Source organism: Leguminivora glycinivorella, chromosome Z (genome assembly GCF_023078275.1).
Source record: "Leguminivora glycinivorella isolate SPB_JAAS2020 chromosome Z, LegGlyc_1.1, whole genome shotgun sequence".
Taxonomy (NCBI): Eukaryota; Metazoa; Arthropoda; class Insecta; order Lepidoptera; family Tortricidae; genus Leguminivora; species Leguminivora glycinivorella.
The window spans coordinates 39,129,813-39,145,637 of NC_062998.1; the positions used below are offsets into that span (position 1 = coordinate 39,129,813).

At 36.0% G+C, this 15,825-nt stretch overlaps 1 protein-coding gene across 2 annotated transcripts in view; it reads left to right on the forward strand.

Annotated features, from left to right (window-relative positions):
* The first annotated feature begins 6,833 nt into the window (after positions 1-6,833).
* Positions 6,834-15,825, forward strand: part of LOC125240628 (protein cab-1) — a 48,686-nt gene continuing 39,694 nt past the window's right edge. For both annotated transcript variants that reach the window (XM_048148606.1, XM_048148608.1), the window contains exon 1: positions 6,834-6,952. In XM_048148606.1, coding sequence (XP_048004563.1) covers positions 6,886-6,952 — 67 coding nt within the window. In that variant the 5' untranslated portion in view covers positions 6,834-6,885. The remainder of the gene's footprint in view (positions 6,953-15,825) is intronic.

Genomic DNA, 15,825 nt, shown 5'->3' on the forward strand with positions numbered 1-15,825 from the left:
CATACAACCATTTCAGTCGCAAAATCTTCAAATCAGTAACTAACTGTCAAATGTGACATAACGCGTGGTAACGTCGTGCAAACAATGCGACCGTATTGATACAATAACAAAATGTAGTCGTCGTGTGCACTCGTTACGGTAACAAAATGTGTACGAATTTGTGGCTGTCAATGTCACTGTCAGAATGACTTTTAACGACACTTTATTAGTCGACGTTTGCACACATAACGGTAACAACATGTGGACGAATTTGTGGCTGTCATTGTCACTGTCAGAACGGTTTCTGACAGTGACATTGACAGAATTTGTACACACATGTGTAGGTCTGATCAAGCCTCCCTAATAACAAAGTTTGAGAAATGCATATACTCATCCTTGACTTCTTTATGAATTAGATAATGTATTGAAAAGGGATGGATATATGCTAGTTATTTCTCTTTCTGGTAGGTGGTCAGTAGGTTCTTGTTTTGCTAGGGATGTTACTTTGTCGATTCTATTATCGATAAAATACACGCTTACTCATGTTCTCACCTTAAAAATCATATAAACTTGATACATATAAAAGTAACGAAAACATACAATATCTATTATAAATATTTCATTAGGATTATTGTGGCTTTTTGACCATGAAAGTCACATATTCATACTGTATTCTTGGCTAACCAATCTAACCATACCTACGGATTGCAAATAAATGGTTTGTTTATGTACTCAGTACCTACATAACCGCTCATTATTCTTCTCTTACTAAGGCCCACTGGCCCATATCACATTATCATATATATTTCATCATAGATGTGTATGTCTCCCTTCTTCTTTAACGCGACGAAAAAGGACGGCATGTTGTCTGTGATCATGTGATTTCCATGATAGTGCAATATCGGCCTAAATAGTATGTGTAAAAAATACGAGTATATGAGAAATCAATACATTCTTCTCTTCTCATTACGCAAAGACCTAAGTAAAATGCTTTTATTTAGCATCTATCTCATGTGAAGTCCACCACTCAGAATCTACTTACCTTCTCTACCAAATGGAAAATAAAACAAACGGCAGTGTAGGTGACATAATTTATTATTTCAATAGTTTCAACTATTTTTAGTTTCTTTTAATCATCTATGAGAATATCTGGAAAAACTAAAAAATATTAATGGTTGAGTTCGCTAGACCTGTTACATTACCAGGTCCGTGATGCCTACCAATAAACATTCATGTCCTTATTATTGAATGAATGTGTCGATAGGGTTATTATCCCTGACATCGATAAAAATTACACATTTTTACGCATCACTATCATATAAACATAACCTAAAAACAGTTTGAAGAAATATCGAAAAAACATGAATAAAACTATGCAGAATTTAATACGGCATTAGTTATATATAAACTATCAATATCGTTTTTTATGTTTCGTTTAGATCCTACAAATAATATTGTAACTACTAAAAGGCAACCACTTGACAATCGTTTAGTGACCACCTTCGGGAAAACGAAAGAAGTTCCGGATTTTTGTCGCATTCGCTCATAAACAAAACGTGATAGTGTGTTGTGAGTAAGATTCATGTCACCATGCTCTTATTTTAGCATGGCTTCCATGCTTTAGTTATACTTCCGTGGGTCTGATTACCGAACTGCTCCTAAACCACTTTATCCGCAAATGACAATCTGAAATACGAAGGTTTCTCAAACTGTCTTGTGAAGTTGTGGACTGGTTGCTTTGAATCATTTAAATATGAGCGAATTAAATAATAATAAACGACGACGACCATTTAAGCTCTCTTCGACATTTTATAGAAATGTGGGAAAGTTAAGAAAAGTGCAGAATGATAATACAAATAGATAAGCACTTTATAGTTACTTAATGTATTAAATATATAATTTTTAATTCTTATTGATAAAAATGAAGTGTAGTGTTGCTTTACACAATAAAAGTAGGAATCAAATGAAATAGAGTATATACTGTGATATTAATAGAATTTCTGTTGCGCAATGATAGTTTTTTTCAGTACAGATGCTGCTTTTTTTAACGCAGTAGTGCGAGCAAATCAAGCAATGATTCATTTCTTGTCTGGCCGAAACTCTTAGCTTAGATTTAGGTACTGAAAATCGTCGTACGATACACGTGCGAAAAGGACATTCACAACTCGTGTCGATTTAAAACACTTCCTTCGTTCGTGTATTAATTTATCGCTACTATCGATTTTCCTCTTTTCCGCACTCGTATCTACAAGAATTTTGTTTGGGTTACAAAAAAAACACATTATTTACTCTACTACGTTTTATTTATGTCTCTTTAACATTACAAATTTGTGGACACTTATCTATACAAAAATCTTGACAAAAGAAGTACAGATCGCTGAAATTAATGTTGATAGTAATATTAATGACGACTACTTCAACAAGTGTCAATTGTGAAATGCCGCAAAATACTAGTTGCTCTATAGAAGACCATAATAATATGATCCCCGATCCTTTACAACCCAGCAGCTCGGTACGCACGTTATAATTTTTTTTTAATCTTCTTTAGTGAGGACAACTGAGTACGACGGCATATTTAATTGTTTATAAAGTTTGAGGATACCTGGAAAAAATTAATACAAGAAGCCATTTTGAAAATACAATAAATATTCACTGCTTTCGGTCACGCGTGTACGCTGCGACCATTTTGCGACCGTTTGTCGACCGTTTGGTGACCGTTTGGCGACTGTTTTTTACATGGAATATTACCGTCTTAATCCATATTTTAACAACTTTATTGGTTTTCTAGGCATTATTTTTATTATTTCAGTATAGTATATGCACCGGAGCACTAAAACTTCACCAATCAATATACATAACACGCAAACACCGAGTAGTCAATAATATTATTACTGGTTAAACTGAGGTAAATTGATGGCGCGTTGATAAATTTAGACTTATTTTATGAAATCAGGAAATCACTCGAGCAATTTAATTGGCCATGGTAATTAGCCCACATTATATTACAAATGCAAACAATATTTAACTTTAACAAATTCTTACGCCATTACATTTTAATGTCAAATGATTTTATTTCTTTTTTACTTTGACGTCTCTGACAGTCGCCATTTGAAAAGAATAAAATGAACGAATGATTTTGGGAAAGTAGTCGCCAAACGGTAACAATGTGTGCACGCCTAGTGCACACTTCTGTCACTTCTGTGACCATTTGTGCCTGTTACCAATCGTTCCCATTTGGGTCGCCTCGACTAAACGGCGACCGTACTGCGACTAAGCATTGAGACCCGAAGACCTGTGTGTACACAAAATAGGAGGATTTGCGTAGGAACGGCGACCGATTATGGTTATATGGGAAACGTTTAAATGATGATTTTGACTCTTAAATGTTAAAAAAATATGAATCAAACTACATTGTTTGATGTTTTGCAGTTAATATTTTCCACGTGTTGGTGTGTGAGTGACAAATTTATTTAACCTACATGCCTTGAAACCCCCGCAACGCTCAAGATTCCACATTCTGAATCGGTCGACAAAACAATTGGTATCTTATATTTATAACCAGATGCAAAGTCGAGAATAGGTGATATTCTAGGCCATTTACAACATTTTTAGCTATACATGGCTTAGACAAAATTTAGGTTTTTTTTCGATCTAAGTAATCGCTCAAATAATTTTTTTATGTTATTCAATTTTCAAATTGATGTAGTTTAATTTTATTTAGACACAGATATGTCTAATTTATTTTATGATATTATACGATAGACATTTTACAATACGAAATAAAACCAAAACAACTACAGTAACAAGAGTACGTTTATCGATTTAGACTCCGCGCACACGGGCGACAAAACTGTTTTGTCTCCGTCGCTCGGTCTATGGGCTAGTATGAAGGTGCGCACACGAGGCGACGCAACTTTTCATACAAATACGAAAGTTGCCGAGCAACTTTGTCGCCCGTGTGCGCGGAGCCTTAGTGAAATTTTGGAGTTTTCACCGAGAAGTTTAAAAAAAACCCTAAAAACGACGAATCAAATTTTGTCCAAGACCTAAGAATGTTCTAAATAGCCTAGACTATCGCCTACTTTTGGCTTTTCATCCGGTTACCGAACATTCTGTATTTGTGTATTTAAATATGTTTATGAGGGGAACTATAAACTTTCTTTATGAAAAAGAAAGTTTATAGTTCGTGTTTTAACCCTTAGATTATGATAGATTTTGAAATGTGACGTCACGAAATTTAGGACCCCTCCCTCCCCCTTGTCACACATTGTCCCACTTCGTTGACCCCCTCCCTCCCCTTAACGTGTGACGTAATTTATGAAACGCTTACGCGGAAGGTATTAACTGCTCTGAATCAGGAGCGAACCGGCGACTGCACTCGTTGGGTATTGAACTGCTAATGAATGAATGACTTGATATTGTAATTTTCTAATTTTTAACCGCCCCGCCTCAAATCTCTCAAGGAAGGTGGTTCTCAATACGTCTGTACTTTTTTTTTTCTTTTTTTAACGTTTGTTCCACGATATCTCCGTCGTTACTGGACCGATTTTGAAAAATTTTTTTTGATGGAATGTATATGCATACAGATTGGTCCCATTTTTCTCAGAACCCAGTTCTGATAATGGAATCCTGGAGAAATCGAGGGAACTCCTCAAATCTGAAAGGCACACATACTTATGGTGATTTTTGTGTTTTTTAACCGTCGCCTCATATCTCAAGAAGGACGGTTATCAAGTCGTCTGTATGTTTTTTTTTTTATTTTTTATGTTTGTTCCTCGATATCTCCGTCGTTACTGGACCGATTTTGAAAATTTTTTTTTTGATTGAATGTATATGCATACAGATTGGTCCCATTTTTCTCAGAACCCAGTTCTGATGATGGAATCCTGGAGAAATCGAGGGAGCTCCTCAAATCTGAAAGGCATACATATGGTGATTTTTGTGTTTTTAAAGGAACAGCATGCATTTAGGTACGGAACAGTGACATTTGGTGCAGTGGAACTGCTGATGATGGCCAGAACGGAACTCTTCAAATCTGAACGGCACGCTTATAGTGACTTTGGTATTTTTATACGAACAGCATGCACTTTCGTCCAGAACAGTGACATTTGGTGCAGTGGAATTTCTGATGATGGTCAGAACCGAACTCCTCAAATCTGAACGGCACGCTTATAGTGACTTTGGTATTTTTATAAGAACAGCATGCACTTTCGTCCAGAACAGTGACATTTGGTGCAGTGGAACTGCTGATGATGGCCAGAACCAAACTCCTCAAATCTGAACGGCACGCTTATAGTGACTTTGCCATTTTTATAAGAACAGCATGCACTTTCGTCCAGAACAGTGACATTTGGTGCAGTGGAATTTCTGATGATGGTCAGAACCGAACTCCTCAAATCTGAACGGCACGCTTATAGTGACTTTGCCATTTTTATAAGAACAGCATGCACTTTCGTCCAGAACAGTGACATTTGGTGCAGTGGAATTTCTGATGATGGTCAGAACCGAACTCCTCAAATCTGAACGGCACGCTTATAGTGACTTTGGTATTTTTATAAGAACAGAATGCACTTTCATCCAGAACAGTGACATTTGGTGCAGTGGAACTGCTGATGATGGCCAGAACCAAACTCCTCAAACCTGAACGTCACACTCATAGTGACTTTGGTATTTTTGTAAGAAAAGCATGCATTTAAGTTCAGAACAGTGACATTTATTTAGTTATGTTTGTTAAGCATAAGTTTTGAAGTCAAAGTTTGTCAAGCTTCGATTTCTTATAATATAATTGGATTCATGAGGAATTGAGGAAACTCCTCAAACCTTAACGTTATACGTATATTCATTTGTGTTGCCATCTAATAATTAAAGCATTAAAAGCAGTTTTAAAAAATACTTACACATTTCTACATAATCCAACATTCGCAAGTAGCTTTCACCAGAACCCGAAAGGCGACGGTTTTTTTTTCTTAAAAATTATTCAGGAACAGCATGCATTTACGTACGGAACAGTGACATTTGGTGCAGTGGAACAGAGATGACAGCTATGCCAATTTGCCAAATACATACGTCGAAGTTTGTATGAAGTGATAACTGTGATAGCTTTCTCAATCCATATCAATCGCGGTTCAGTAATACTTTTCAAACGCATCCTTATAGTTGGACCAAAATCATGGTATTCTTCATAATTTGGCTTTTCACCGACTTCAAACATAATCCTTCGGTAACGCATATACTTAAAATACTGATAGTATTTTATTTATTCTTTTTTGAAGTCGATTTTTTTTTAATTTTCTGGATATGATAATTCGTCATCGTTGAATCGAGATTAAAAATTAAATATCCAATTTAATCGCACTTTTTCATTGGTACCTATTCATGCCTCTATAAATGTTGATCATCGACCTTAATTCATCATTTGCAGATATGACTCCATTTGAAAGGAAAACCCTGCAAACATTTTTTTTTTAAATTCAGGTAGGTAATATTGTCTCTTTAGTTGAAAAGTGATGCTGGTAACGATTTACAACTTCTTTTTGAATGGATGTACATCAGCACATCGTAGCATTTTGTAGGTATGTACTTATGCTATTCATTAATGAATTGAGTTTAATTTAAAACCAACCTTATGCACATTGGCTCAACGGTCGTATACCGAAGATGAAGACATGAGATGGGTGCACAAGCGTCGGATCCATCGCTGAAAGGTCCGTTGTGATGTTAAACGGACTGTAAATAAGTGAGCTAAGCTAAGCTTAAAGGCTGTCGGTTATGTCGTACTGCGTTTGGCGACATCGAGTGGATGTGGGCGGAGTATCGATCGACGCGCAGGCATGCGCGAGCGTGCCGCGGACGGCGCAGACTGTAAACAGAGAGCACGCTGACGCTCGCCGAAGGTGGTGCCCCGGGATGCCAACGCAGCTGGTGTTGGCTCTGCTCGCGGCCACAGCGGCGTGCGCCCTTGCCCGGCCTCCAGGTAACCCAACTCAGGGATACACACACTCGATGCGACCATCTGTTACATTTTGCCCATACCCAAGTCCTTATCGTAGCTGATAACGAGTTTCCCGTATCAACAATGTGTTGCGCTGCGAATTTACTTAGACCTTGTAATTTAGCTATTTGTCTGACACGACAATATAAAACATAAACAGTTAATTTAACTGAAATCGAATTATAAATATCCCGTTGCGTTGTCGCTTTTCCGACTGACACCTGTTACTCTTTTTTTCACTGGCGATGGCGATCTGCCTAAAACGGTAAAAAATGTAACTATATTGGTATCTACATACCAATATATTATACAAAAAAAAAAAAATAAGTAGGTACAGTCGAGTTCATAAATATGTGTACATTTCTTCACCTTAACTCGTTGCTATAAGGTACACATACTCGTATTTATGAACTCGACTGTAATTGAATATTTCTTTAGTAAAACCGCAGGTGTCCAAATCCTATAGAATGTATAAATCAAATTTAAAAACAAATCATGCATGACTTCGGTCGTTGTTGCCTCTCACTAATTAATTTAATGGATAGAATAAATATATCAAAGAAAAAACATATTCGTAGCACAATCACAGAAATTATTTGTTTGAAACAAGGTTTATTAAGTAAATCTGCCCCCAGCGAGTTTTGGCTTGCATTTTTTTATTCATTTGTCTTTCTATTAGTATCGAGTAAGTATGCCAAATTAGAGCTCCCAAAACGTTATCAGTTTAGTAATTTAAAAAGAAACGAAATATGATCTTTCTTCGATATTTTTTCATAAAATACTATGAAAGTAGTGCTGTAACTGAAAGCTGCCCAATTCTGATCTGAGTGCTGCAAGTTTATTGTGAATTGGTGTTTTTATAATAACAGCTTGCATTTACGTTCAGAATCAGAATGGAACTCCTCCAATCTGAAAGGCACACTTATAATGACTTTGGTATTTTTATAAGAACAGCTTGCATTTACGTTAAGAACAGTGACACTCGGTGCAGTGGAACTGCTGATGATGATCAGAACGGAACTCCTATCTGAACGGCACACTTATAATGACTTTGTTATTTTTATAAGAACAGCTTGCATTTACGTTCAGAACAGTGACACTATCGGTGCAGTGGAACTGCTGATGATGATCAAAACGGAACTCCTGAAATCTGAACGGCACACTTATAGTGACTTTGGTATTTTTATAAGAACAGCATGCATTTACGTTCGGAACAGTGACATTTATTTGTGACGAGATTTGTTCTTTTGTTGTTTGTTAAGCATAGGTATTGAGTTTTCAAGTCAACTTTTGTCAAGATCGATCTCTTACCATCGGATATTAGTGGGGACGTTTATCGACAAAAAGAGGCCAAACCTTCTTTTTCTTGACCAAAGCATGAAACTTGGCACAGTTGTTCCTTATATCAAAATAAGCCGATTAAGATCGGGAGCCTTCGGGAGCCTCCCCCCTGGGGCCCGGGAGGGGGGGTCAAAGTACCGCTTCACCCGGCTTGGTTTGAAAAATTCTAACATAGCCCGTTTAGTTCATAGGTCATGTTTGGTATCGTTTTCGAGTAAATCAATAACGTAGAATTCATTTTTGGTACTAAAATTATGATTTAATGGTAAATAAAATAAAAAAAAATTAAAAGTTTGAAATTTTCATCTACGATTTACAAATTCAAGTCATCATAAATGTCAAACTGTTTGCTTTTTCTACAAATAAAAAATATGATATGAAAGCCTATTTAATATAGATTATGAATAATATAACTTTTACCCACCTTTACTAACGTTAAGTTTCATAAAAAAAAAACTTTAAGCCGCGCGGCGTCGGGACGCCGCGAGCGTAATTTTATAATACCTTTATTTTAAAAAATTCTATTAGAACCCGTTTAGCTATTAGGTCATATTTAGTATCATTTTCGAGTAAATTAATAACGTAGAATTTAGTTTTGGTACTAAAATGACCATTTAATGTTAAATGAAATAAAAATAAAAAATAAATCATTTTCTGTGAGTTGCAAATTCAAGTCACGATAAATGTCAAACGGTTTGCTTTTTCTATAAATATAAAAATATGATATTAAAGCCTATTCACAAAGGATAGTACGCGTTCACCTACGCGAGCTTAGACTGTCTGCGGGGAACGCGCCTCTTTCATATATTTGATCGCCAGTGTCAGAGGTGTGTTAATGCATAAATAGAAAAAGATTCATTATTATTGACGTGTCGACAACGGCAACACTCGGGTCGGACCACACGATCTAAAGACCGACTGTACCTGTTAATTATTCATTGTAGTGAATCCTGAAAGAAATTTATATAATAGTATTTTATACAATCGTGATATAATACAAAACTTTTCAGTCGAGTACCATGTGTAGTACGGTACGAGAGAGAAAAACTTAATTATATCACTATTGTATACAATACTTTTTCTACGAGTCATCATCTTCATCATCAATGGCCGGAAATATCACCATTCATGCAAGTTAAAATTAATGTCAATAGAGTCGTTCACCGTTGTATCAACATCGAATTACCTAGCAACCAATTGTTTGTAATAACCGTCTCTGATTGGCCGATAACGCGACAGATAAAAAATATGTTTCAGATGCAGGAAAATTTGCCAGGTATCGCAAATTAGTATAGAAATTGTATGAAGTTCTATTTTTGAAATTATTATAGTTAACTAAAGTCAATTATAATGAGCTTATTATAATTGAGTCGGAACTGCCATAGAGTATCCAACACTGAAAAGTTAGCACTTATAGTTTAGTCTGTGGTGTCCTAATTGACAGATTACTCATACTCATACTCATACTATACATTCCCTTCACAAAAACATAGCTGGGTACATATGGAACTGCATAAAAAAGGCTCTACCCTCTTTATGCAGTTGCATCGGTTTTTGCAACCTGATTTACATTTACATCTTGTAACTTCTAAGCATATACTGGCCACTTCAGTGTTGTCTGACCAGTGTGGTACCCATTCGTCTCCTTCTTCCTTCCATCCCCAAGAAGACGGACTTGGCAAATTTTGGTGTGGCACCAACGCCAACACCTGACTCCAAACAAGAACGCCCTGAGTCCCATTTCTCAAAACTGAAAGTTACAAGTTACAAGCGGAAGTCTCTTTCCAACTTGTCATATTAGACATTGACAACCAGTTGAAAATTGTAACTTGTAGCTTCGAGAAATGGGCCCCTGGTACACTGTGCGCAGTATATGCTGATCCAAGGCAGCCTCCGAAGGAGGTATGTTCTCCAATTGTCGATCTTTTTTGGTACCTAAAGAGGTAGGTACTTCGACCACTCATTCACCGTTGCGCAACGACTTGGTCTGAAACAATATGTGCATTATCATTTTAGAGTCTACAACTATCAAATTACAACTTTTTGGTGGATCACGTAACCTTCACTATTACCCACTTACGTACGTATCATAGAAAATTATTACAAACTTTAGTAGAATCTGATTTGCCTCTGATATTGCTCCATCTTGTAATAGTTTGATATCTTGAGTGGCCTGGCTAAGCTTCAAAGCCAAAAGAAAACGTTTCTAGATTAGACATAGTATGGGATAGGTACGATAAACGCAGCTTGAAACGATCAACAAGGGAGAAACATGGCCACCCAAGGCTTCAAACTATTACGAGATGGAGCAATATCATAGATAGGCTAATCAGCTTCTACTAAAGTTTGTAATTATTTTGTATGATAGGTAAGTGTGTAATAGTGAAGGTGATCCACCAAAATGTTGTAATTTGATAGTTGCAGAATCTGTTTAAATAAAATGACAATGCACATATTATTTCAGATCAAGGGTCCTTACGCAACAGTGAATGAGTGCCGGAAGAACCTATTTACTAGAAAAGATCGACACTTGGAGAACATACCTCCTTCCGAGGCTGCCTTACTTCATCATATACTGCCATTTGTCTAAGACTGGGGCTAAAGACATGCCAACCACACCCTTGCTGCCGACGCATTAGGACACCACGGACTCCACTGCCAGTCTATTGCTGGCCGAATTTTGTGACACACTGCACTTAACGATTTAATCCGCAAGGCTCTCGGCACAGCGAACATGCCGACAACCCTCGAACCTGTCGGCTTGTCAGCAGCAGACGGAAAGCGGCCTGATGGTTGCTTGCTTTTGCCTTGGTTTCTGGGACGACCCTTGGCATGGGGCGTGACCTGTGTGGATACCTTGGCTCCATCCAACGTCTAACGCTCGGCCCAGAAACCAGAGACTGCTGCTGCAAAACGCCCAGTTTAAACGCGCAAATATGCATTTTTAAAAAACAACTACATATTTGCGGCAATTGCATTTGAAACATTTGGACCATGGTCATCAGACACCAAGCAGTTCGTGAAGGAAGTTTCCACCAAACTTGTCTGGGTGTTTGGTGACATAACGATACCTCCTAAGTATACTGAGCCAACCAACATTTTTACGAAAATCGGTTTTTTTCATATTTTCGTTTAAAATACTTAAATCTATCTTCCATAAAAATTTTGAGCTGAAATTCCTGTTAGTTTTGAAAATAAAACAGCGTATATGATTGTAACTAACACCATTTTTTAAGTGAGAACATTGTATACTGAGCTAAGTCACTTGGTCCATTGTACGCGGTACAAGTATCGCGCAAGTGCGGCGCAGGAGTGGTGTAACTGGTAGTTAGCTCAGTATGCATGCTTCTTGTCGATACGAGTGCACGTTGCAACAGTATGTCTGCCCGATGATTACCGCTGCATAGGTTTTCGTTGCTAAATATTTGATAAATTAAGCTTATTTATACCATAACACCATTAGTTTGCATGTGAATAAATAGTATCAGTGCAAAATGAAGAGGACGAGAGGAAGAAATTTAGTCGCATTGGTTTTAAATGAAACTCAAAACCGTGAATCGAGTTGTAAGTAATTAAATTAGATAATTTTTTATGCATTTAACTTTGTCAATGGCTTGTTTTATAATAATGTTTACTATAGGTTTCTAAGAACTAACAGTGTTGTTTTGTTTTAGTGTCACCACTGCCTCTAGAAACTGACGGTTTTCGAGGCGAAATTTCATTATTAGAAAAAATGGACTTAGATCATCTAGAACAGGGAGTATTTTCTGAAAGTACACTTTTCAAAGATATAGCATCAGATCAAAGCTGTATATCGCAAAACTCGCCAAGACTTGGAATTGAGTTGGAACCTCTAGTGCCAGTGGAGTTTTCTGAAAGTGTACTTTTCGATGATTTTTCAGTGGAGCGCAGCTGTTCCTCACCTAATGTAGTGGAATATGAAAAATTATTGGTAGTTGCAGATGTACATGAACAAAAATCGATCGAGCCAAGACTTGAGTCGGAAAAACGATATGTTCAAAAAGAAAAGTCGCCAGTAATAAATTTTTTAACCCCAATGCCCTCGCCTGAAATAAATTCTTTAGATATTTTTAACAATATTTTGCTACCATCTTCTGAAACAATCGACTTACAGGTAAGTGAATCAACCGCAGAACAGATTACGGAATCTTCGCGACTAGAGATGGTACAGCAAGAACAGTCACCTGATTTGGAAGAGTTGACTCCAATGCCATCGCCTTTAATGACGTTTACTCCTACCAATGCCGGAGATTGTATGGAGGTGGACAATCACAATATTTCTCCTTCCCCAACTGATATAGACTCACCGGGAAGTACACCAGGTAATCGTAAAAGAAAATTTCAAAAAAAAAAAGATGCCGGTAACTTGCGGGAAACATTTAAAAGTATGTGGAACGATGAACAACGAAAGTACAATGTAAATCGTGGCTTGCAATACCAAAGTAGAAATGGGGAATTGAAACCTGGAAAAAAAATTAAATTACCTTGTTCAACAACATGTATAAAAAAATGCACCGATCACTTTACTGAATCAGATCGGCAGAAAATCTTTGATAAATTTTGGAACATAGGTGATCACACACGACAATGGGATTTTATAGCTAAATATGCAAAACGAGTAGAAGTTAATAGGGTAACTAAATCTAACTCCCAAAGGACATGCACAGTCAAGTATTTTTTTCCAAAAAAGGTTGAAAACTCTCAAGAACTTTCCACGATACCTATATGCAAGGTGATGTTCTTAAATACACTAGATATCAGTAACAATTTCTTAAACACTGCTTTAAACAAATTTCAGCAAGGGGATGGTACAATAGAACCCGATTGCAGAGGTAAGCACAGTAATCACCCCACTTCTATAACTCCAGATGCTACCCAAAGCGTTTGTGATCACGTAAACGCCTTGGCTCCTGTAGATAGTCACTTGACCAGAAAACGATCCGATAAAAAATATCTTGACGGCGGTTTAAGTTTTCAAAAAATGTTCAATTTATTTTCAGAATGGTTTGACCCTACTAAATATGACTCAAAAGTTATGACTGTTCGACAATATCGTGATATAGTTAACAAACATATAAAGTTGGCATTTCATTTACCTAAAAAAGATAAATGTGATGCTTGTCACATTTACGAGCAGTTGAAGAACCCTTCAGAAAAAGAAAAATCTGAACACGATTGGCATTTAAAAGAAAAAAATAGAGTAAGAGATTTGAAACAGAAAGACAAAGAAATATCTCAAAGTAACAATAAAATTGTCACCATCGTGTTTGACTTCCAAAAAACCTTGCCAACGCCCCACGGTAATATAAGTGTGTTCTACTATAAGAGAAAACTTAACGTGCATAATTTCACTGCGTTTGATTTGGCCTCACTTCAAGGCTACTGTTTTTGTTGGCATGACCAAACAGCCAAAAAGGGGGCTAATGAAGTTGCTAGCAATGTATTATATTTGATTGAATCAAAAATTCAAGGAAATGTAACAGAATTCAGATTCTGGTCTGATAATTGTGGAGGCCAAAATCGTAACAGGATTGTCTTTCTTATGTATATGTACGCATGCTGGAAGTATAGTATAACGATAACACATCGTTTTCTAGCTGTGGGACACACCCAAAATGAGGGAGATAGCATGCATGCTCTTATTGAAAGGAAAACAAAACACATTAATATCTACACACCTGAGCAGTGGTACATGGCAATGCGAATGGCAAAAACCGATCATCCCTATGAAGTCAAAGAAGTTTCCCAAGAGACAATATTTGACTTCAAAGCTTGTTTAGAGCTCTTTAATAATTGGAAAAATAGTACCGACGGGGAAACTGTAAAGTGGAGTCAAATGTGTGAGGTACATGTATCACCTGAGGAGCCTTTCACAATAAAATATAAATATACATTTGAAGAGGAAACATATCGATCAATTGAATGTTTTTCGAGTGCAAACACAAGAAGTCGACATAACGAGCTAATTACCGGTTTGAACAATATTAAACTGGCTTATGTTAAGCCAATACCTATAGATAAAGACAAATTAAAAGATCTTAAATATTTATGTCAACGTGGTATTATTCCAACTCAATATCATGATTTTTACAACAGTTTAATTACCTACATAGATTAAAAACAAACATGTGGGAAAACGAAAGTGATTGGTAATTTACCTACTATCGAGTGCCATAATTATTGTTTTATAATACTCAAATAAGACTGATTAAATTCTTAGGGTACGTAGCTTTAAGTTATAGTACCTTTAAGTTAGATATATTGTTTAAAACAATTAACAAAGATTTATGTTTTCAATCCTTTCAATAGGGTAGACCGAGGCTAATCGGATCACCGGGTATATCGGATCAAGGTCCAAAATCTCTTAGTGTTTTGATAATCTCTTCAAATTAATCGCACTTCAGTTGAGCCACACTATCCCTCTTTGTCTTCGATCGATTACTTTAAAAAAATTTGCAATATACTAAGAGATTTCGGACCTTGATCCGATTTGCCCGCTCATCCGAATAACCTCGGTCTACCCTATAGGTACCCAAGTATACTAAGGTACCTATATTATAGAAAAAACGTGATCTCTTTTGAGATTCCTAAATTAAACCATTAAAACAGTTCCTATATTCTTATTTATAAGAAAAAATATCTTTATTAAATGTAGGCAAAACTGTTGTTTAGTTTCTAAGTAACGATATATTATTTTGTTGATTTATATGTATACAGTCCAAAAGTAAATTGCGTTGTATTTTTGAGTAGCTACCTACCGCTGACTGACTAAAATAAGAAATCCAGTTCTTAAGAAAACAATATGTAGGTAGTATCTGATTAAGTATATTTTTTGTTATAAAACATAAATGCAACCATACGAATGATGTATGAAGTATGTGATTAATGTGTTGATTTTCTTACATAATAAAAAATGATTTTGATTCTATATAATTTCGTGTTTTAACATTTACTTATTAAAAAAAACATATTATATAAACAGATTCAATATACATATCTGTATATACACACCCATATATATAAATAGAATAAAAATAACATAATACCCACAAGTTACTGTTTCACATTACAGATAAATCGTTATAGATATAACACAACGGAAAACGAGTACTTACCTACTATACATACAAGTATATTACCTACTATACAAGTATATATATCAAACAAAGTACCTTGTCATATATTTTATGTAAAAAAAGTATTTTATTTTACAAATATATTGATTATCCTCTATTATTATGCCACGACGTATATTGGAGCAAGTGGTAGTTGATCCAGTATACCAAGAATGACAGCAAGTCGATTACACGTAAACTGGAGTATCTACAGTTATCTCAAAAACTATTATTTATAGCTATATTCTATGAATGCAGATAAGACTAGGATATATTCATATAAAATACTTATAAGTTTGATACAGATATCTTTACGCATACTTTAGTTACAACACATTATACCTTTGAATGCCTCTCCTGTAAAATTGTGAATTTGCA